At 30.9% G+C, this 24,396-nt stretch overlaps 2 protein-coding genes across 2 annotated transcripts; one reads left to right on the top strand and one right to left on the bottom strand.

Moving 5' to 3' along the window:
- Window positions 1-13: 13 nt before the first annotated feature.
- Window positions 14-5,859, bottom strand: HELRODRAFT_190341 (hypothetical protein; the record flags this gene model as incomplete). The annotated part of the gene is made up of 8 exons (XM_009013528.1): window positions 5,715-5,859; window positions 4,447-4,541; window positions 4,227-4,311; window positions 2,354-2,522; window positions 1,592-1,675; window positions 1,132-1,269; window positions 854-969; window positions 14-193 (listed from the first exon to the last, which is right to left on the bottom strand). Exons 1-8 carry the CDS (start codon window positions 5,781-5,783, stop codon window positions 14-16), a joined length of 936 nt encoding a protein of 311 aa, XP_009011776.1. The 5' UTR covers window positions 5,784-5,859.
- A 1,499-nt stretch (window positions 5,860-7,358) lies between these two features.
- HELRODRAFT_73300 (hypothetical protein) lies at window positions 7,359-19,375 on the top strand (the record flags this gene model as incomplete). Its single annotated transcript, XM_009013527.1, has 9 exons — window positions 7,359-7,496; window positions 7,644-7,760; window positions 8,024-8,087; window positions 8,211-8,372; window positions 10,214-10,338; window positions 14,779-14,902; window positions 15,145-15,227; window positions 15,324-15,458; window positions 19,157-19,375. 9 exons carry the CDS (start codon window positions 7,359-7,361, stop codon window positions 19,373-19,375), a joined length of 1,167 nt encoding a protein of 388 aa, XP_009011775.1.
- Window positions 19,376-24,396: the final 5,021 nt, after the last annotated feature.

Here is a 24,396-nt window from a genome sequence, read left to right as displayed (position 1 = left end):
GAAGTTCATTAAATTACTGAACTTTCTCAACATAATTACTAGGGAGCATCCCTCTGATCCCTGTCCTCTGAACAGTGCCATACATCCAGCCCTCATCTATGGGGTCACAATTGATGATGATGTCATTTTCCATGAAGGTCACCTCGTCTGTATCTTGAGCTGTGTAGTCATACATGGCCTTGCAAACTAAGCCCTGAGTAATTAATTTTGTGTGGTGTCAAGTAATTCATCCATTGAATATAGGTGCTAATTTTGAAATGAAACACAAAGGTAGCCAATTTATATGATATAATCTAACATTTTATAAGTGAGAAATTCAAATATTGAAAAATAAATTTTCTTAAAAAACTTTTTAACACTGAGTAAAATATTGTAAACAATTTTATATAATAACAGTGTAGAAATGATCCTATACGATTGTCCAAACAGTCAACTAGTAAAAACTATTTCACAAGTTGTTTGGTATTTACATACAAACCATAGAATTAACTGATCCCCATTAATAACAATGAAATGATGTCAACATGTTGCTACTATCATGGTAATAATACTCAATATACAGTATAAAAAGCAGGGTATTAAAGGGATTATAAAGCTCTAATGCGTAGTAGGCTAAGTAATTAGAAGCAATGTGGATATGCTAAAAGTGAAACAAATTAATGGTGAAATTAAATTAACTTGTAACCTGATACTCTGCAGCTAGGTCTTAGTGGATATTTCATGTTAAACAAGGTAATTTAATTTAGAGAATAGAAAAACGATAAACATCAACAAAATATTTAAAATTTGAACAACACAGCATTCACAGAAGTTGAGACAGCGAAAAAATACGAAGATAACATAAAAAGATTACCATAGCTTTTTTATTTGAAGACCTTGCAGTAGCCTTAACACCTGCCTGTTGATGCGTTGTAGGTGATGATGGTACCTTGGTAGGTGAAACATTACCTTGATGTCCTCCCGCCGCCACTTTAAATTTCATATTAACGTGAAATACATACAATGCAAAAATGGTCTTGTACTAAACATCATCATGCAAGGAACAGGTATGTTTAGAAATATTTTAAACAATACACATTAAAAAAATTAAAAAAGAACTGTTTAAAATGAAGACAATGAAGACGGGCATACAATGAGCAGGACTAATTGGTACAGTTTCTTGCCATTCCTGTGATTGCTTGCTGAGCGGACGACCACTGTTACTCTGACGATTGCTGCTGTGACTAGTCGTAGGATCGTAGTCGCTGATCGATCCTATCTTTCGAGGTTCTGCATTTAATTCAGCTGCAACAAACCAATATTAGGTGAGTTGTGCAAAAGTTTGAAATCATTACATCAGAAATTTCATACATAAAAATTGTCTATATATCAATTAAAACTAACTAAAACTTAAATGAAATAAAACTTGGAACTTGAATACAAATTCAAATAGAAAAGCTTAATCAGCAAAATTGAAAACCTAGAAATGCAGCTGTAGACAGAGAGAAAAAAAGGTCCATAGACTCACAGTAGCATATCATAAAATAAAGTACACAAAACTGTAGCAGCTGCAGCAGCAGGAAGAATAAAAAAAGCAGACACAAGAACTTACCTTTGCCCTGTCCAGTGTAAGCCACAGAATGCGACTGAGTACGATCAGTGTACGGAGAGGCATTCTCATTCTCATTGCGGTTTTCTGGTAAGAATTCATTAAATAATTAATTATTGATTTTTTATTATTTATTACTCCATGTGAAAAAAGTAAGCTGATTGAAAGAAAAAGTGATGATATAGTTTATTGAAACATCACATATTTCACCATCTTCTAGACATGATATTTGAGATTATAGGTTAAACAGGAAGAATTAAAGCATAATGTTAAACAACTATACAAATCATTTTAGACCTCTTAGATGTGATCTATTGACAAAAACAAAAAGTAAAAATTAGTGCACATAGATTTCATGATTAGATGTAAGCAGGCCATAAAAAACAACAAACTTAAAATTACATCAGCTGAAAATAGATGAGAAAACTTTTGATGAAGATGATGCAGCAGAGGCAGGTTTGAGATAAAATAGACCATAATTCAATCAAACAAAGCAACATATTATCTCCCAAACAAGGTATGAATCATATTTAACAGCAAAGAAGTTCATCTTATTATATGACTTGGTTCACATGAAATTATACAAATTATATTAGTACATGATTTTATTATTGTTTAAAAAATAAAATCATGTTAAAGTCAATCCTATAATCAGCATAAGTTAAATTAGTTTTATTAATGTAATTTTAAGCAAAATATCATGACACAAATTCACCAAAATGTTTGTGCATCAACTGATCATCATCATAAAAAATCAAAACTAACCATTAATATGTCGCTTAGCTTCCATCTCTCCAAACTTTTCCTTCAGTCCCTTGTACTCAACCTGGCTGACCATGGTACTAAGTTGCTTCAACCTCTGTGTTTCTGGATCATCTGCCACTTGAATTTTTGAACCCTTTATTTTCTTTTCAAACTCCTCATGGTACTTTGCCTTGAATAAATAATCATTTAGTATGCATGGAATGATTGATTGTTAGATTCAACAAGATTCTAACTCAGTAAGAATATCATTGTTATTCAAGTGTTCCAAAGCTTTTGGTTAGAAATTATAACAACAAATCATAAAAATTTGAAAAACAAAACAGATAGCAAATTAATTTCACCAAAAACTTTTTAAAAAATCATGTTAACTGTAAAAAAATTAAAATGAAAAAAAGATAGCTAAAAGAGAAAACAGATTTAAAAAGAACCCCAACAAATAAATGATAAAAGAAGTGATGATGACAAAAAGAATGAAATACCGAAACATAACTAGTATACATGCAAGTAGCCAGTTGGAACTCATTGTGATAGCAGCAAGTAAACATACACAATCCCATGTAACACACAATGTAGATCATAGACACCAAAGTTCACTTGAATGTCAGTAATTCTACATTGAAATTACAAATACATGAGAAAGAACTAAATCAATTTATAATGTGATGTAGCAGTGTGATAGCATAGTATCTGGTTATAAATAAACAAGCTTGTGCATGTATGTCTTGCTTTAACAGAAGTGATGACAGACACAGAGTATTGCTATGAAGTAACATTAGTGAGGATTAGCATTTTTAATATTCTATCAAACATGAACACAAAACCTTGGTGCTCTATGTACAATCTATGAGTAATATTAAAAATCACCAACACTGATAATGCTTGAATTTGTTTTCATAATAGGAGCAGATTAAAATAGCACTGTAAGGATTGTTTAATAGAAGATGGTAGAAAAATGTGACAGTGAATGAATGAAATGAATGAATACTGAAAAGGCTCCCAGCAGGGCTCAATGAAAAAGAATCCATCAAATGCCCCCTGCTGCATGTTACATTGCATGCCACATAAGGTCTTGCATTCAACAAATGTTAGCAAATTACTTTTATTAAAAGTAACATTAATTAATTTAATTATGTAACTAATTTATCATTAACCAAACAAGAAGCTGATTAGAAATAGCTAACAAATTCTTGAGTTAAAAACAATGTAATATAAAACAGAACATTTGTTTTCTTGACAGTTTAAAAATTACATTACATATAGGTGCATGGGTAGTACATTTTAACACACTGCACATACATTACCATGCTAAAATTTTCTTGGTTTTTTCTTAATCTTTGCATTTCTTGATCATCAGTAATTTGTGTGTACTTACCAAGAGATTTTTTGAAATCGGTTTGGTATGCATTCTTTTTAGTAGGTTAAGATGCAAGTTATTCATTTCAAGTGTTCAGAAAGCATTTTAGTGATTTAAAATTAAAATTTAATTTATTAATTTTTTTACAATAAATATTTTAAAAACTAATAAATTGTATTATATATATATCAATGAACAAGGTCCAATATGACCACTTTAAAAATTGAAAGGTCCAATATGACCACTTTAAAAATTGAAACATGTTTCTGTTGTAAAAAACTCACATATTAAAAATAACTTATATTAAATGGTTCCTTATTTTTAAATAAACTGCAGCACATTTCAACAAAATATTTTAACTACAAAATCAGTTATAAAACAAATGTCAAGAGTGCTCATCACAAATAAACCTCAATAAAAAATAATAAAAACATAAAACTCAAAGAATAAAAATTTTTGTATTATCATTTCAAAAAAATATTTTTCTATGCAAATATTTCTGTACAAAAAAAAACTAACTTGACTTTGTAATTTAGAAGTCTGACTCAGTCTTTGAAGTTCAGGTGTGTCGGCTACTACTGTATGCTTTGTTTGAGGGTAGTGACTGTATTTTCAAAATAAATATGTAAATTCATTAATTCTTAATATATAAATAAATAACAAATGAATAATATATATAGTATACCATGTTGGATTATTGATCAAAATTGAAATAAAAAAATTTAAAAAAATGTCTAACGCTGAACAATATGGGAACTTGTTGAAACCTTTGTAATTTTTCATATTCAAAGTCATACCGCATTCCCAACACTTGAAACAAAGTTTATGCCAAATCTGTAAATGATTAATTATAATTTGAGAACACTGGACATAAATGAAAAAAAATGTCAAAAAACCCTAACCCATATCAAATCAAAAAAATATTATTTCTGCTAATTCAATTCTAAAAATATAAAAACTACTAAATATTTATTATAATTGAAAATATAATATAATGCACTTATTTTATTAAATAAATGATAATTTTTAAATCTACTACATTCAGATTTTAACAGATGATATAAAACTCTTAAACATGATTCTGCCAGAAGAAGACAGTCGATTATTGCAGATGACCTTAGAAGACGTATGTGATTGGTTCTTGAGATATGGGTTAAAAGTAAATACATCCAAGTGCACCTAAAGTAGCTTTTTTGCTTCTTTATAAATCTGTGGTCAGGTCAACTCTGAAGTGTGGTGTGGTACCCCTCTAGAAACTTCAAATTCAACATTTAGAAAGGGATCAGAAACGAGCATCCAGAATACCACTCCAATGCAGTGGATTAACATACGAGGATAGGTTAAACATTCTAGGGTGGCCTTCATTGGTTTGCCAATGCAGAAGAGGAGACATGATATTTACTTATGAACTAGTGGATGTCGATATCAAATCAGACTATGCACCTACCATTGTGACAAGAGAAAATGGTATGAAGTTGATCAAGTGGACTTGCAGAAAAGATTTCAGAAAATACTACTTCACCAACAGTAATGGCCTACCTGAAAATGTGGTCAAATCGGATAACATTACTAGCTTCAAGATAGCCTTAGATAAATTTTGGCAATGAGGAAGTAAAGATGTCAAACTAGAAGATATAAAATTGAACTGAACATCTTCAACCAAACATTTTTATTATAGAATTATTTATTTTTAAAAACTATTTACAGATTATAATTATGGTGGCACTACAAATTTATTTTATATTTTATTATATTTTTAAAGTTTAAACTTTTTAATTAAAATATTAAATTAAACTTTTCATAATTTTATTTCATTGAACTTTATTTATTATGAAATAAATAACTTTGTCTTGAACGTTTACTTTTGTAAATTCGAAAGATTAGCAGAAAGTTTGATTGAATGAAGATGGAGAGAAGTATCTTTTATCTTATTATTTATTTATTATATAATAATAATATATATTTATAATATAATCATCAACATAAAATAAAGATTAATACTTTAACCTTATCAAGACATTTAAGCTCCTCCAACGGGTAAACAGGTTTCTCGCATTTTGCACAAATTTTAGACATTTTGAATGATAAAACCTAATCTAGCAAACTCGACTGATGATTAAACGAAAGAGAATTTTGCGATGTTGCTGTCAGAAATGGACGAAAAATATGAGCGGTGGAACGAAGATATGTAATTCAAGATGCTTCAAGAAACATTACTGCAATTTCTTTGGATTAAAATATTTTGACAAATTCAAAGTAAATCTTATGAATTATATCATGATATTTACTGTTACAATTTAAATACATTTGCTTTTTAAACTTAAAAACAAAAAAATATTTAAGACTGATCTGCGAATGTTTTTTGGATTTCTTCAAGACTTCGGCCGAGGCTATTGGTTACAATTTCAACAAACATGCATTACGAAATATTTACTCGATTTTTTATGTTTAAATTATGTAAATAAATCAAATACTGTGTTTCAAATTTTTATATGTTCGAATGCTTATGGTTCGATTCTTGTGCGTTTAATTCTTATTTATGTGTGTGTGCGCGCGTGCGTGTAGTGTGCGTGTTTGTGTTGTTACGTGTGCTTTAAATGTTTAAAAAACCAACTACCATATTACCGTAACTTAGCAACTAATATTATTAATTAATAATATATATATATAAGCAGTTTAGCTTTGTGTAAGATGATACATCTCACGTATACGTGCTGGTTAGTTGTCATTACCATGCATAGCGATGAAACCTTCATATAATAATTTCGTGGTAGTCCAAAATGTAAAAGAGCCTATGTATATAACTATATATATACATATATATATATATATATATATATATATATATATTGTATATTATATATTGGTGCATTTTTTAGATGATTATGTTTGGCATGATGACGATGATGATAATGTTGAAAAATTATGATGATGGCAATTGTTGCGGCAACATTAAGGTATGGAGATGCACAACAGCTAGGAAAACAATATTCTAACAAAAAAGTTTCTCTGTTGTCAGCTAACGTCAGGTCAAGTACAGCATTTCAATTCCTGTGTGTATATTGTGCACAATTCTGAATAGGCTTTAAGTTATGTTTATTGAGAACCTTCATGTTCTCCCTTAATCCATTTAAAAGAATTTTATTATAAAAAATTGATTATAAGCATGGAAATCATAAACATATAATATAACAGATAAAATCGGATATCCGCCAGTTTTAAAACTTACGAGCTCAACAACTTTTTTACCCTTTGACTAACAAACATACTATACTCATGTGCAGCTAACAACACCGGTTTGCCAATATAATGACTCAATATTATGTTTTATAAAATGCTGTAGAGTGAAATGGATAAAGTCGTTTATATTTATTGAATATAATCAAATATTAAAATTTTGTATTTTAGCATTTAAAAACTAATTTAAAAACTAAATAAATAACTAAAGAAATGTGTTATAAGCTTATGATAATGAAATGGTATGACTTGATAATGCAAATATTGAACGCATCATAACGCATTGAAAATTCAGCAGAAGACGGACAGAGCACAACATTTACCTTTGACGTCAGATGTTTTCATTTGCACTCTACTGTAGTATGAATAAAAATGGCTGAGAGGGGACCGGTGCATGCAAAGCGAAATGAACAGATGAAGGTCGATCCTTCTACTGCCTGTGTCGGTGGGGGGCCAGCCCGTGTGGGGTACTATCAGATGGAGACCACCATCGGGAAGGGTAATTTTGCTGTCGTTAAACTAGCCACAAACATCGTCACAAAATCTAAGGTGGTTTGTTTATTAATTTATTTATTTATTTGGGTGCTTTTTTTGCTGTTTTGGTTTTTATAAAAAAAATAATTTGCTTGGAATGTTTACATTTTGTGGTTAGATGTCTGTTCGTTCACTAATTTTAATTTCTAATTCATCCAAAAACAGGTTGCAATAAAAATAATTGACAAATCCAGATTGGATCCAGAAAATTTAAAAAAAATTTACAGAGAAATTCAGATTATGAAATTGTTGTGCCACCCTCACATTGTCCGACTTTATCAGGTTGGGGTTTTTTCCCTTCTGGTAGTTATTTTTAACTTTGGTAATTTTTAGTTAATCATTTTCATTGTTGAATGTTCATGTATATATTATATGTTATTTAATTTATTTATTTTATATTGTAATTAGTAATTTGTATGTACCATGTACAAGTTTCCATTGTAAATTTATGGTTGTATGTTTGTATATGTATTATTGTTTTTTGTGTATATTTATTTACTAATTTTAAAGTAAACATGTTCAAAATGTTGCAAATTTAACATCAGGTAATGGAGACAGAGACAATGATTTATTTGGTTTTAGAATATGCAAGTGGGGGAGAAATATTTGGTGAGCATAATTATAATGATAAATAGAAAAAAAATAAAAATTATAATAAATTGATTAAATTCATCAAATCTTTATGACTGGTTTTTTATTACTGAAATTGTCAAAATTGTTGAAACATTCCAGACCACTTGGTAGCACACGGTCGAATGAATGAAAGAGATGCAAGACAAAAATTTAAACAGATTATCACTGCTGTGGCTTATTGTCATTCCAGATCAATTGTCCATCGAGATTTGAAAGCTGAGAATTTACTTTTAGATGCTAACAAGGATATCAAAATTGCAGGTATGTTTTTTTCTTTACATTTAAAAATGCTTTTTCAACAAAAATTGTTTCAAATTTTTCGAAATCAATAAATATATTTATAGATAAAATCCATCTAAAGGCTTATTTGTCCAGTTTACACATTTTTGCCTATTTCTGTTGAATGTATGCTATTAGACGAGTTAGAAAAAATTGATTATATCTGGTTAATGTTTTAAGTAGTTGAAAAAGTTTGTGATGTCATCCATTCATTTTGGTTGGGTTTGAATATTTAATAGCATATGATTTTATTGGCATGAAATAATGTATACAAATTCATGATTGAAAAATACATTTTCTTAAATGTAATGTAATACATTTAATGTAATACATTTCATAATTAGAATCATTTCTTCACAATCATTTAATTGTCATATTTTATTGTGTAATATGCTATCATTGTATTTCCTCAATATTTGTATGAAGTTGGGTTCAATTTGTTACAGAAAAAAATGTTGCTCATTAAATAACGCAATAAATGTTTTTTATTGTTGTTTCAAGGTTAAAGGTCTTTTTTAAAGGTGCTTTATTTCACATCCAACCAAAAATTGTTTCTCATCTGAGGTGCTCCTTGATGAAATCATAATCATCATTTTAGTTCTGTTAATTTTAAAAATTTTTTTTTTTCTAACCAATGTTGTTTACTCAATGTCTGTAGAATGACCCAACTGTTTGAATGGTTATATGATGCATTTACGCGATCCACTCTTTCGTGTCATTCAGCTGGCTTTGATTGGTCAGTGGATGGAATAATCGTGTTTACACTTGTTGTTCAACTGATTCTTGTTAATTTTGTTTGAATAAATTACTTTTTGAAGTGAACTTTTTAAAAAGTGAATTCATTAAAAAATTTATTTTTCGAAATTTGTTTTACATATAACGTTATAATTGGGGCTGTAAATATTTTTAAACTTTGTTTCTCTAGACTTTGCTACTTTCATCCATTCCTTCTAGCTAGATGACAATTTTTATTCTTCACGTTTTTAAATTATTTAGAAAGGAAAAATTTAGTTTTTTTTACCTGATTAAATTTTTTACTTTTTCAGTTTACTAAGCCATTATTTGAACTACACTTTTCTGAAATTGTTTCATTTTTACCAAACATTCATCAAATTTTCACTGTTGTTAATCACAACACATCTAATCACAATCACAAACCACAAAGAATTCTGCCTTGTGAACCAACTGCCTACTCGGGATATCCATGGATCACCTCATATAGTCAAAACCGAAGCATCACTACCCTGCAAAACAGGAACCATTTTGTCACAGCTCCACCATGGCTACTCTATCCACCTCAATAGTTTACCCAGTCGCATGAATAACACCATTCTCGACCAATGCAGCCTCTGTCATTCATCTCCCACATTACTTCGCACCTTTTCAATGTCCTGCTAATCCCACCTCCTTCACTACTGCTGACTGATTTCTGAACATCTAATTATGCTATGGTGTCCCCACAAGCGAGCTAAAACAACCACAACAACACGTCTAAAATACATTGCCTTGCTAGCTTTTTAATCTAATTTCAAAAAACTTGCTTTGTTTTATATGAGGACTGTATGAGATACTTGAAGTATAGAAATGCACAAAATGTTTGTCAGCCAAAATATTGTTGTTATGAATTCAGAGGACTTAAAAAAGAGCTATTTTGGCGATCAATAATGATTTTAATACATATGTATATTCTATATTTATATTCTTGTATGGTTTTTATATGATGTATTTTTTCCCCTAGTTTTTTCAATATTAAAATTTGTTTATTATAGTTGAAATAATTGTTGCAATTTATTAAATGTTTTGATATGTGATTTTGAAAAAAGATTTTGGATTTAGCAACTACTGTGCATCAGGAAATTTGTTATCAACCCACTGTGGCAGTCCTCCATACGCAGCTCCAGAACTCTTTGAAGGGCACCAGTATGATGGGCCAAAAGTTGATATTTGGGTTCGTTTCTTCTTCTTTTCAGTTATTTTTTATTTTATAAATTTTCATTATAACTGAGAGATTGTATACATTATCAGTTAGAAAATAAATGTTGACTCATAGATCAGAGATTATTAGTAAGAAAGAATGGTTGAGAAAATTTTTAACTGCTAATGATTATTATTATTTGTAACTACTGACAATTAAATTTCAAACATCAATGAAAATATAATTTATTCATAATTACATTAATTATGGAGGCCTATTAAACTAAAGAGCACTATTAAATAAATAATTTTGGCAGTGTTGGTTGCTTTCAGTTGTAAGTTATTTAAATGAAACTGCCACTAGATGTAAATTAATTGTGACATTTATGCCTTTTACATCATTATGGATAAATTTTGTTGAAATGTGTATAATTTACTATTTAATAGCTGGAATTGACAATACATAATTTCTATTTTGCATATTTTTTATGCAAAGTTTTTGAACAGGGGAGTTGTTGGCACTTTTAAAACATTCATGACATACGTCTGGTTGGACGACACCCAACAAAATTTATATTTAAGTTAAGGTTAAGGACTTGACTTACTCTTCATTTCAGTGGCATTGTTGGCAGTCAGGGCTGTTGTGGAATGTTTGGTCGGTTAATTACTCATATCTTATCACTATATTTACTTTACTTGGCTTGTCATCCGGCACTGTTATATCAAGTAGTTAGACTAGTTAATTTTTTTTTGTTCTCTTATTGTAATTTGGTTTGTGTTTATGTTCATTAACAAATCATTCATTCATACATGTAGGCATTGCTTGAATGAATTATGAACATGTGAATTGCTGAGCACTATACTGACCCTACCTTGTTATTACAATTTGGGATAGTTGGTTAATATATTAGTTAACATGCTTCTTTAGGTTTTTATGTCACCGCAGCTCATTCAATGAAGATTAATTTATTGAACATTTCATCGAAATGAATTGAAATTTTTCATTCGTGTTTTATATTTTAAATTGTCTCTTATTAACCACGAACCATGAGCATCATTTCTATCACCATCACAGTCATCATCATTTTCGAATGTTTGATCCTTTAGCACCAGCATCATAGTTCATTCGAAATAACCACACTGCATTCAATTGAACATGTTTAATCTGCAATAATCTTTTATGAAGCTTTTTGAATTTTCTTTTTTGTTTTAAGCTGGCTGAGTTTGACGTAATCTTATTAATTTTTGTATAAGTTTTTTTTCTCAATATTTCTATCTGCATCATTTATTAGGTTTCCAATCAACTCATGTCAAATTAATTTGATGGGATGATCATCATATTAAATTTTTTGTTTCTTCAACAAATTTATATTTAAACTATGGTCGCAAAGGTCTAAATTTCTCAAAATGAAATTCAATAAGTTTTTTAATCGATGGTTGTTTTATTTCAAACTTACACATTCTAAATCAAATAATCTTATTTAGGCAGAAGTTTTATGAATGCTAATTTATTCACCAATAGCAATTATAATTATTATAATAACAATTATTTCTCTCCCCAACCACATAAGCTAAGTTTAAAACACTTTAGTTTCATCATTCATCATACTGTAATCGTTTGTCCAAGTTCATATAGCGCATGATTTTTTATGTCGAAAAATGAAATAGCCATAAAAAGTAGTGGAACGTTGAATTTGATAAAGGGTCATACAATAATACAGATACATTAAATCACGTGACTTCAAAGAACAGCACTATATTAGCAGTCCGTATTAACAATCAAAAAGCACAATGTTGCTTCCATTCGTAAGTGCTGCATTTTTTTATGGATTAAATGATTAATTGATAAATATTATTTATTTCTCTTGCATTAAATTGACCCCAACATGTAATTCTTGTAATCAATTATTTTCATTGTTTGGCGCCACTTATACTTTCTTATCGTCGTCGTCTTCATCTTCATCATCACTATTGCCATCATTGGGTTTGCTCAGTGCTTCTTATACTTGTACATTAACAGAAATCAAGACATGTTATATTTCATGTGATGATTTATTTATGAAATGAAAGCAGTTTAAAAATGTCAAATCTTCTTTTTCAATATTCATGATTCTGCCTTCAACAGGTTGTCAGTTGTTTAGTGTTAACTGTTTATTAAGAATTGCATTAAATGTTTCATTGATGTTTGTTACTTTTTGACGTTTTTAGCGCATGCGCTGACTGTAAAACTTTGGCGGCGGCGAAATCGAATGAAACGATTTTTTGTTTAGTGCCAAATTAAAAACCAGAGATGATTGTAGCAGAAAAGCATGTTGAATGTAAGCTGGTTCCATGCTTTTTGTTGAGGAAAGCCATGCAAAGTTGTGAAAATATTAATAAATATCTTGGTGATAAGATTTATTATATATATATATATTGATGTTATAATATAATAATAATATAATATAATATATAATGGATATAATAATTTTGATTGCAATAGGATGATATATTGATGATGATGTTGATGGTGTTGACGATGATAATATGCTGTAGCTAGTGGTGATTTGCTCTATAACCATTTTAGTCAAGTTGAGTCTTTTGAAAATTGTTTGAGCTCAAAGATTACTAGCATAATGACCCTTGTAGTGGATAATAAAGATAAGTACAGATAATAAGCCATTTTTGCTTGCACTAATGTTAAAATTTAACCCTAGGATTTGACTTAGTATGAGAAACTCTAAAATACTGAAGTTTACTCATTAATAATGGTCTAATATTATAATTTTTTTATGTAAAACTCCGTTTTTATAACTATTTTGTTATGAAGTTTCGATTCATATGCATCGTGTTGTTCAATTAAATGTGAAAATGAGATTGTTCCCAGCATTTGTGGTTCCTGATTGGAAAGCTCCATTTTAAATGATGATGATATTTGATGCCTGTCTAGAACGACCATCCATAATTATGTATGAAATGTATAATTCTTGGTGCATGAGCTGTATCCATAATTATATCATTCATTTTTATTTCGTTTGAGACAGGTTTGCATAACTTGAGTTTTATGTGTATTTGTGTGGCGTTGTGTTGTGCAGGTTATTTTATTCTTGGTAGTTTTTTTTACAGATTTCAATATAATTGAAACTGAAAAATTAGCAATAATTGCATTTAAAATCATTAATTCTATTTGAGCAAACATTTTATTGAAAAGATTAATGCTTGTTTAGTAAAGTTCTGTTGCAAATGAAGTCTGAACGATGTTTTCAACAATCAGTTATCTTATTTGTTGTTTTTGGTTACCTTTATCATCATTCGATCAAAAGAAATAGCATTGTTATGAATACTATTGGTCATATATTCACAGTAATGTTTGCATAATAAAAAAGAAACTTCAGAAAAACCACCTTTACTAATTTTAATCAATACTGAGAAATGATTGATCTGTTTGGTCCTAAAAATCAACAGGCAGGCAACAAATAGTTATCAAGGTAACATAAGTTTCCGTGATGGCAAATATAAAATAACACACGCACGCGCGCGTACACACACACACACACACACATATATATATATATATATATATATATATATATTCGTATTAGTTTTTGTTATTGTGCAAATTCTATTATCAACAGAAAGCACTATAATTGCGTTATAGTTTTGAGCAGAATTATTTAAAAACGACGTGAATGAAATTGGAGAGCTCTCATTATCATCCATATCATATCATATCATTAAGCTGTCATCAGTCATTATGTTTTGTCCAGTTTTTATGGGAAGCAATCAGAGAAGCTCATGTTTTTTTTTTATTTATACCTGTTGTTATTTTTTTATTAGACAAAAAATTTTATTTCATTTTTGCACACTTTTCATTCATTCTTCCAGGCCAGTTTAGGTTTTTTTTTCACAATTCTTAACATCCTTAGTCCAATGCAGCAAGGATTTAAATCAATGATAACAAGTATTTTGCATACATATAAATTATCTTTTCCCATGAGCGCATCAATGTAAGTTCATGTTCCTCACTCACCCCGCGTTCAAACTGCTTTTTGTAACATCTGCGCATTGTTGTTTATTTTTACTATCCTTTTTATGCTACATCTGTGTTACAACGATTTTAAATAACTTTCTAACCAACTTTGCTCTATCGATTGCTCTATCGATCTCTCCATTTTACATGAGTTGTAAACCTTTACAGATTTCTGTCTCCAAATCTCTTGTGTGAGATAAAAAAAGCTCATCTGTACTCATTTCGTCCAGAGACCCGTCCTACCTCAGGGAACCGGATCTCTGGACGCAAAACGAAGATTGATTGATTGATTGTACTCATTTCAGTATTTTAACATTATTTTTGTAGGTTACGATTTATTTGCAATTTTATTTGCTCTCGTGTAACAATCAGAAAAATTATTTGGAAATACTTTTTTTTTGTACTTTTTGTCAAAATAGAAAATATTTCTTATTAATTTGTAATTAACCTGTTAAAAAACTGCAGAGTTTGGGAATTGTGTTGTATGTGTTGGTGGTGGGCAGCCTGCCCTTCGATGGCAGCAACCTTGCCAGTCTCAGGAAACGAATTTTGGCTGGCAAGTTCAGAGTGCCTTTCTTCATGTCTACAGGTTTCACTTTTCTTTAGATTTTGACTTTTTATAGGTGGATAAATTTTTAATGAATTTTTATGTTTTAACTGATAACTTGTTAGAGAGTGATAAAGATTAGATATAATTAATTGCATGAAAAGTTATAATATAATATGAAGGTTGAGATAACTTTGAAATAGTTTTGTCATTTTAATGTTTTTATTTTCATGATTGTTACTGTTGTAGTTATACCAGTGGCATTTGTAAAAATATTATTTTAGAATGTGAAGACTTGATAAGGTGCATGTTGAATGTCGACCCAACAAAACGGGCCAGCATGAATGATATAATCAACCATCGTTGGGTCAAAATGGGCGGGGAAGATGATACTTTCCAGAAACTCATCTCGCTGAGCATCAACGTCACTCCCTCACCCGCTGGCAACATCAACTTGCCACAGCAGCTGACACAAAAGCAGCCAAATGCTGATGTAGTCCAACCAAATGTTGCTGTTGATGAGGTGGAGGAGGAGTTGAACCAGGTCGTGTTGCAACACATGAGTGATTTGAAAATTGATGTCAACCAGACAGTCAAGGTTCTTTAGATTTTTTTTTAGTTTTTCATTGATTCAAATAATTTGAACTAATAAGTTCTTGAGTGTGAATTTGAAAAATACTGGTTAAACTAGCATATTCGAATTGTTATTTCATCAATTTTTTTGACTAATCATGTTGATTCAATTTTTGCATGAAATTATGTATTTAAATTTGTTTCCATTCATTTGTTTTTTAATGGCTTTATTTTTTTTTGCTCTTTAGCTTGTTTTGTACAGATTGGTAGTAGATGTTGTTTTGATTTTTATTGATTTCATGCGTTTGTTTGAATGTAAATCATAATGAATTCCTGAAGAAAATTCATCAGTGTCTAAACTCTTTTTCTGCATCTATCTTGCAGAGGAACTGGTTTTCATTTGACGAGTTTTCTATTTATTATATTGGCTATGGTATAAAATGTTGATTGTTAAATTTGAGGTTTCAAAAACAAATTTTATATCGTTAACATGAAATCTTGTTTTCTACATACCATGTTTTCTATCACCGCAGTTCATTTTTTCGTTTTATTTCATAATTATTCAATAACGGGGTCTGATATTTTACTTAGAACAAGTTTGACTAAAGAAAAAAACAATTATATTTAATAGTTTACAGATTCGCTGGTTACTACTGATTATCAATTTAACTTTATTTATTACTGAGTGATCATCATATGTTAACGCAGATTAGAAACAAAATTCTTAAATCCATAAACCATGATGATGCCATGTTGGTTGAACTGATTTTTGTAAGCTCTCGTGTACTATTGTTCTGATAGATTTGTTGTTTTACTTCTTAACTGTGTATTTATGTTCATAATTTTCGTTTTATTACTTTCAATATAACATTTTGTTAATGGGTTGTTAACATTCTTTCCCTCTATGGCTCTACCAGGCTTTGTTTACTTTTGCACTTAAAACAAAATTTATTGAAGTGTGGTTTTTACACAGACCTTCGTGATACAAATTTTATTAATTTTTATTAACCTCTGGTTATTTTACTTTAAAGAGCATATTGTGAATTTATGTAAATGAAACTACTTTAGAGGTTTCTCTCTTCCTCTCTCCCTATGCATTACATTCAAAGAGTTACAAGATAGATATATGAAACATGGATGTTTCACAGCTGGTTTAAGAGCTGGAAAAATAAATTAATTATTCATGAAGTATTTGTATCAGGCATAAATATACTTTGGTGATCTCGGATGACCACTTAAGCGTTCATGTCCTCGTGCCTCGTGTTTGCGTACGTGTTTGCGTGCGTGTATGTATTCATGTGTGTGCTTGTGTATAAATATGTGCATATATGTATGCATATTTATATATGTATATATATATATACATATATATATATATATAAACAATAATAGTAACATTGAATGTGACTATATATGTGCTAATAAAATTTTTAGTAGTCATTAACATACGCTGCACGAATGTGTATGCATGTCAAATTTGTATAAAGGCACATTGTTGTTCTAATTACATTGTTCAAGATTTTTTTATGTTTTGTCAGTTAGTTTTTGTTGGCATGTGTGTTTGCTGTGGTTAGTTTCTGCTAGATGTAGGTAAACGTCTAGAATGCTTTCTCATGTTACGAAAACGAAAACTGTTGAATTCAAATATAACCACTGAGCTTGAAATTGAGCCATTGATTTTGAAGAGTTGTTAGTCATATGTGGTGTTATGTATATGTATTAATGATTGTTTGGTGACATTGCAAGGGGCTGGCTGTATATAATATAGATTTATAGTTCTACTATATTATTATGTATCATAAACTTTATCAAATAATCATAGGACAATTCGATTTGTGGGTTCAATAAATTTAAAACTTGTGAAGAGGTAATTTAAATTAATATTCTAATTAATATTTTAAATATTTTAAAAATTGTTTCAGTGATTAAGAATTGTTTGGATGTCCTTACCATGTAGAATGCATTTATAAAAACATACATCGGCTATTTCGATTGTTATTAAATCTCCTTATTTGTGTATTTAAATGTTTTTTATATTTTAGATTATATCAGTTGCATGGATACTAAATGTGGTGACTAGAAAATGAATTGTTTATAAATGCCTATTCAATCAAACAGAAATGGTATAAGATAAGTGTCATATAGGTATAAGATTAAATATTTTACAAATAGTTTCACTAGTCAATCAGATAACAGTTCATTTTGTTGAGCAATTTTTTAAAATCTTCATTGAAATCGGTTTTAAATGTGTTTGAATTTGATCTTTTATTTGTTTCTTAATTCCTGACTTCTGACACCGATCAAATAACTTGTTGCATTATGAGTGTGATAAGGTTTAGGTACAAAGTGATGATTCTTTTATGTAGTTTCAATTGTGCTGATAGAAGATTCACAATGATGATGTCTTTTTCAGTGTTTTTGTTGCAATGCACTCTTTAATGAGTTGTCTCCAGTTTCAACAACTTCATCTACAAAAGTACATTTTGATGTACTTTTTTGATGAGCTATGCACTAGCCTTTAAATGTAATAATGTTTAATTTTTTTACATTTTAATAATAATTTTGTATTGTCAACAATATTCATAAAAATACCAAGCTTATCAAGTTCAAGCTTTTTCTGCTAGTACACAACGATCTGGATATTCTTATAGTCAGAGAATATTTCAAAACCTTTTTAATAACTTTAATGAGAAAATAATTATTTAATATGAATAATTAAGCTACTGCTGATCTGTTTAATTGATGTGTTCTGTTGCATTTAATTTATCTTAATGCATTGACAATTAACTAACTATCTGCTGCTGGGACTGTGAGAAAGAATTGTGTTCCTATTCTTTTTGTTCTCTTTATAAATATAATAGACTGATAGCAATTTTAATGATTTTGATTGATTTTTTATTTTTCTACTTGTATTATGATGCAGTTGTGTATGTTTGTAGAACATTGATTATCAGGTGCTCAGTACTCTTTTTTCCATAAATTGTTTTTAGTTGTGCAAGTTCAGAATTTTTTGAGAATTTTTTAAGCTTAATTGTGAATTTTGAGCCGTTTGTCCAACAATTAATTGATTGCAAAGTCAGTGAAAGGAAGGTGAATGTTGGCATGATCAACAAATTCCAATTTTAGATGAATTATCATTCCAATTGTAGCTCAATATTGATAGTAGCTGGCGCATGGTGCTCTTTTCAACATATGTTTCCGTTTTTTGAGTCTTCTTGCAGTCTATCAATAGTTTTTTTGACTAGTTTTCTATGGCCGTTAAGTCATCCAAAATTATAATAATTTATTCTTTAATTGTTTTGGATGATGAAATATGCCCAACCTTGTTGAGCTGGAGTTTGTGTTCTTCTGTTTTTAAATTAGGTCAATTTAGTTAAACATTTCTTTGAATTGAATGATGACTGTATGATTTTAATAAAAATTAGATACAATTAAAATTATTTCATTTTATTCTTTATTAATTTAGTTACATGAATTTATTTCAAATGTTGCAGTTAAAATGTTATCACATTTTTGAATGAATTTGTTCCGATTTTTTATACATTTGCATTGCATTAGCCTAATTTTAATTGGTTATTACATTTTATTTAACATCCAAATTAACTTCTAACCTATTTTTATATTGAAAGTTTGATGCATTGAAGTACAAGTGGAAATATAAACGAGTTATTTAAATTTAAACTAGCTTTAACTATGAAATTCTAATTAATTTATTTTGTTCAGAGCGTGAAAGAGAAGCAATATGACTACCTGAGTGCAATCTACCACTTGCTAGTGGACAGATATCGTAGGATGGGCGCCTCCAAGCTCACCAACACAGTCTCACCAACTCACCTGCCACAAGCCACCAGGTCACAGAGGAGATCCAGCATAACAACTGGAATTGGTCAGTTTGTTCTCATGTACTTTTTTCTCATATACATTATATTTTATATATTTTAGTTACTCTCAAGACTAGCATTAGATTATTCGTTAAGTGGTGAAAATTAGAATGTTCAAGTAAAATTTTGGTAACATGAGTGTTTTCAATGCAACAAATAGTTTCTCAAGTTGAAGTTCCAGTCGAAGTTCACAGTCCTTACAGGTCATCCAATGTTAGGAGGTTGAGTCCAACAATCATGCCATATCAATGCATCAAAAAATCTGAGGTACATTACTTACCACAGTTTTTATTATTGTCTGTTGTTTCTGTTGTGCTTTCATGTTGGATTCATTTAATTGTTTTATTTTAATTATATAGGTTAGCAGTGTTTTAATAACTTTACTGCTCTATATTTCTGGTTCTGTTTTCAACAAGTTTGCGATATTTTTGATGTTTCTAGTTTCTCACTGTCACTTTTTCAAATGCACGCTAATCAGTTTTAGTTGTAATTGCTGGTTATCAGGGCGAGGAAATGATCAGCTTCGACTCCGATCCGGATGAGCCATCTCCAGAGGCCATGGCGAGGTACCTGACAATGCGGCGTCACACAATCGGCATGGGGGATCACGAGGATGCAAACTTGGGAATGGGAGCCGCCGGGATGGCCAACCTTCCAAACATCACCCCTCCCGTTGGGATGGTACCGATGTTTACAATGTTCCCCTGTACAAATTTCTTGTCCCCAATAAACAAAGAAAATAACGATCATATGCAGCAAATGTTAACATCTAGTGGTAGCAACAATACTGGCAACAACAGCAACAACAACAACGAGCAACAATCATATCTTCAACAATTCAACATGAACTTGTTGCAAGGAGGCGGTGACAACAATCTTCTTAAACCTCCACAAATATACTTTGCAGGTCAGTCTTCTTCATCTGTGTGTTGAAATTTATTGAGAAATTTTAATCATTTGTTGAATGGTGTTTTTATAAGAGCTTTATATGATGTGATTGACTGTTAATTTTATAAGGTAATCCATGACAAAGTTTACAATTGAATATGTAAATATTATCAGGATTTGGCAGAAGAGCTTCAGACGGAGGAGCAAATATTCACTTGTATCAGAGGCACACAGGCAGAATGCTCATGCCTCAGCAACAAGTATCAGTCAATTGTCTAGATGATTTGTTCGAAAAATAATGCTGTCTAAATTACATGTGTGTGTGTGTTTGTGTGTGTGCACATGCAAATTTGGAGGTTTTAGATTTTATCGATGTGGTATCTTAATATTTCTTACATATTATTAACTTTGTTATCTTCGATGAATTTATTTGCAATTCAATGTCACTAGTTTGTTAGCTGCCATTAAAATTTTAATTTTCCATTGTATGTTATTAATGTTGTATTTTGTTATAATGTTATGTTACTATGTTGTGTTATTGCATTGGGTGATAAATTAATTTATACGTTCATTACATTAATAGTGTAATGTTACTGGTGTGATGTTACTGGGAACATGTGAACAATTTGTAGGTGAACATGTTTGGTGTGGTGGCCAGTTCCAAAGAGAGGGAAGGTCGAAGTTTGGAGAGAGAAACTGATACTGAAGCAGTCAATAGGTGCTCTATCATCATCATCATCATCATCATCATCATCATCATCATCATTATTATTATTATTATTATTATTATTATTATTATTACTATTATTTATCTATTTATGTTATTATTATTATTGCTGACGTTATTTTATTATTCCTTTTATTAATAATTTAAAGATAATTTATTGTTATAGCTACTCTTGGTATATATAACACTTTTATTATTTATTGAGAAAATATATTTTGATATAACTCTCTTTGGAGTTATTATCATTGCTATACTTTAAATTATGTGTCGAAATAGTAATAACGACAAAAAAAATCACCGTATTTTTTGAGGTTATAATTTTCCACATACACACACGCAACATTGCACGCATCAGGTACATGCGTTGTCGTGGTTACTCAAAACGTTACACGCTAGCGATGACGACCCCGACTCATGAACTATCGGAAGACGTGCAGAACAGGTTGGCTTCCAATCCCATCAGATCATGCAGGGCTCATCTTAATAGGGAACGAACTCCTTGTTAGTTCAATCTTTCTGTTTCTCTCTCTCTGTCGATGTTTCCGTGTGTGTGTGTGTGTGTGTGTGTGTGTGTGTGTGTGTGCGCGCGCGCGAAGTGATGCGTATTTATGTGTGTATTTATGTTCATGATGATACTTTTCCACACACAAATATGAACCTGTATTTTATATTTTATTTCCACATAAATACTAGGATACACGGATTAGTATGTACATATATATGTACAATACATGTACCCATATTGCACACACACACATATTTTATACAGTATTTCATTATGAATTCTACCGAATTGTTGGCATTAATCATTTAACAATTTTCAGAAAATTCTAGTAAGGAAAATTGAAAAGACAAACTTTAAATTGAAAATACATACACACACACGTAGTTATATATACACACACACGCAGTTATATACATACATACACATTCATACATACACGAAGATCGAGAAACATTGAAAGACACGAGCGTCCTTCACCTTCCGTCTGATCGATTCTCTCCTGTCCGTCGATCCAGTGATGGCATAACTCTTATAAATAAATACAGGATCCAGCTAGAAAAGATGTACAATCAGGCCGTCAAAAACGAAGTAGGTCTATTCAAACGTAATTTGGTAATGAATCATGGTTTTCAAATTATCAGGGATATATTTTTTTTATCATTCTAGAAATATTTCTAACTTCACAAAAATGACTTCATTTATAGGAAAAAAAACTGTTGCAAATTAATTTTACTTATCGTAATTTACGATCTTATACTTGTTCTTTCAGAATTCAAAAATTATTTATTAACATTACATCTGTATGCAACCAAGATTGTTCATGTTTGTTGCTGCCTTTGTTTGTTCGCTATCAAGATTACTTATGTTCATTAAATGCTTCGTTTGTTTGCAACCGACAGACAATTGGATCCTGGCAGTCGAGTTTGAAGCAGTTGAGACAGGAACATCAGCAGTTGCAGCAGCAGATTGCTTCATCCAATCAGAGTGTTGATGCTTCCAGGTCGTCTCTTCATCATCGATCTATTCAGGTCATACTCCCTCATTGCGTACCATCAATTTCGGTCATTATTTGGGGAATTTTTTCATTCAATTAGTAATAGATTTTCAAAACTTTCGTTTGCCAAATTTTACCTTTTTTAAAGAGTTTATTATTTCTTACATGAACAGAATTCGCCACGCATATCACCAATCCCATCCCCACCCCTGCATTCTTCTCATCCTGCTTCCCCCGTCACAACTCAGCAACAACCACCCTTTGAACATCTTGATAAGTCAAGTTCGTGCCTCTACCAACATCTGCAGGCTCTCCAACTGCAACAACAGCAACAACAAAATGCTTACTCCCTTCTGACAAATGTACAAGGTTCTCACTTCTTTTGTATCGCTTTTTTAGTTTTTTACTTTACAAAATTTTTCATTTGTTGAAAAATTTGTAAAATTAAACAATCGAGAAACAACTCAGAAACAAAATTATTTTTTTGATTGACTGAAATCAAGTTTTCTGTTATGTAATTTTAACTGTAAACTGTTAACCAAATATTTTTTCAATATTAGAAGGTTGGTTATACATTTAATCTTATAACAACTTGATATATTTAATGGTGTAACAATAAGAACTACAACATGCATTCAGTGCCTGACATGATGAACCCCCTCAAGATGAGGCCTCCCTCTTCCATGTCCCGCCCCTTCAGCCCACCATCCTCATCCTCCTCGCCATCCTCCTCCTCGTCGTCGGGACCAAACATTTTGCGAACCAGTCCTCCAGCTGGCGTCTGTGGAAATTTTCAAAACCTGGGTTGTATTCGAGAGGATGATGACGTCACGAACAGTCAGGGCAAATTACAGGAGCTCTCTTATGAACAGAAATTACAGCAACATTCGAATTTGTTGGTGTCGTTGCAGCAGCAACAACAACAACAACTATCTCAACAGACAGATTTTGTGAATGACCCTTATGCCCTCTTGCAACAAACGACTCAAGATTATTTTATGAAACAACAACAACTACAACTGTATGCTCAGCAGCAGGAACAACTGTTGTTGAGTACGTTACATCAACAACAACAAGAAATTCTCAAACAAGAACTACTACAACAGCAGCAGCAACAACAACAACAACAGAAGATGTTATCTAGCAGCAACAAATACAACAACAATCCTCGCATCAGCATAACTGACGACCATGGTCACGTCGTTCATCCGTTGGTCACCTCATCATCCTTACTATGCAACAATCTCAACATGATGATCACCGACGACAACGACAACATCGACCCGGACATCAACTTCAACAACCACTTCGTCTTTCAGCAGCTGCAGCAAGCGCCTCACCAAAATCAACAGGAAACAAAAGTGCTCATCAACGACCGATATTATACTGACCTTGATATTGCCTATGAGGAAGCTTTGAGGTGAATACGTAACAACGTAACATTATATATAAATGCGTCATGTAACAACAACACACAACAACATAATGATGCATCAACAGCACACAACATCAAGCACCATTTAGCCATCCAACCAACCAACCAATCAACCATCCATTCAACTAACCAATCAATCGGCCGTTCAACCGGTAAACCAACCAATCACACGTAGGTCTGCATTGCCTCTGGATAGATTCATCAACAACAACAGTCTCGTGGCCAACAGCTTGCTGGGTGATAACTCAACTAACAACAATCAGTGACGTCACTGATGGCGGTGATGATGATGGTGGGGATTTAAAAGTGATGAGGAAAGAAATTATCATGATGATAAGAATGAATGGAAATGATGAATAAGTTGACCAAAGCTGGCAGCAATAAATGTCTTTAAACTGTCATTTCTATGATGATGATGATGTCATTCAATGATAATGATATTTTAATAATAATTACATCTTACATTATTTCACTGATCACGGTATCACTTCAACGATAATGGTGTCATTTTAATGATGATAACATCAGCACTT

This window comes from Helobdella robusta (genome assembly GCF_000326865.2).
Source record: "Helobdella robusta unplaced genomic scaffold HELROscaffold_12, whole genome shotgun sequence".
In the NCBI taxonomy this organism is placed as follows: Eukaryota; Metazoa; Annelida; class Clitellata; order Rhynchobdellida; family Glossiphoniidae; genus Helobdella; species Helobdella robusta.
This window is presented reverse-complemented; position numbering and strand designations above follow the sequence as displayed.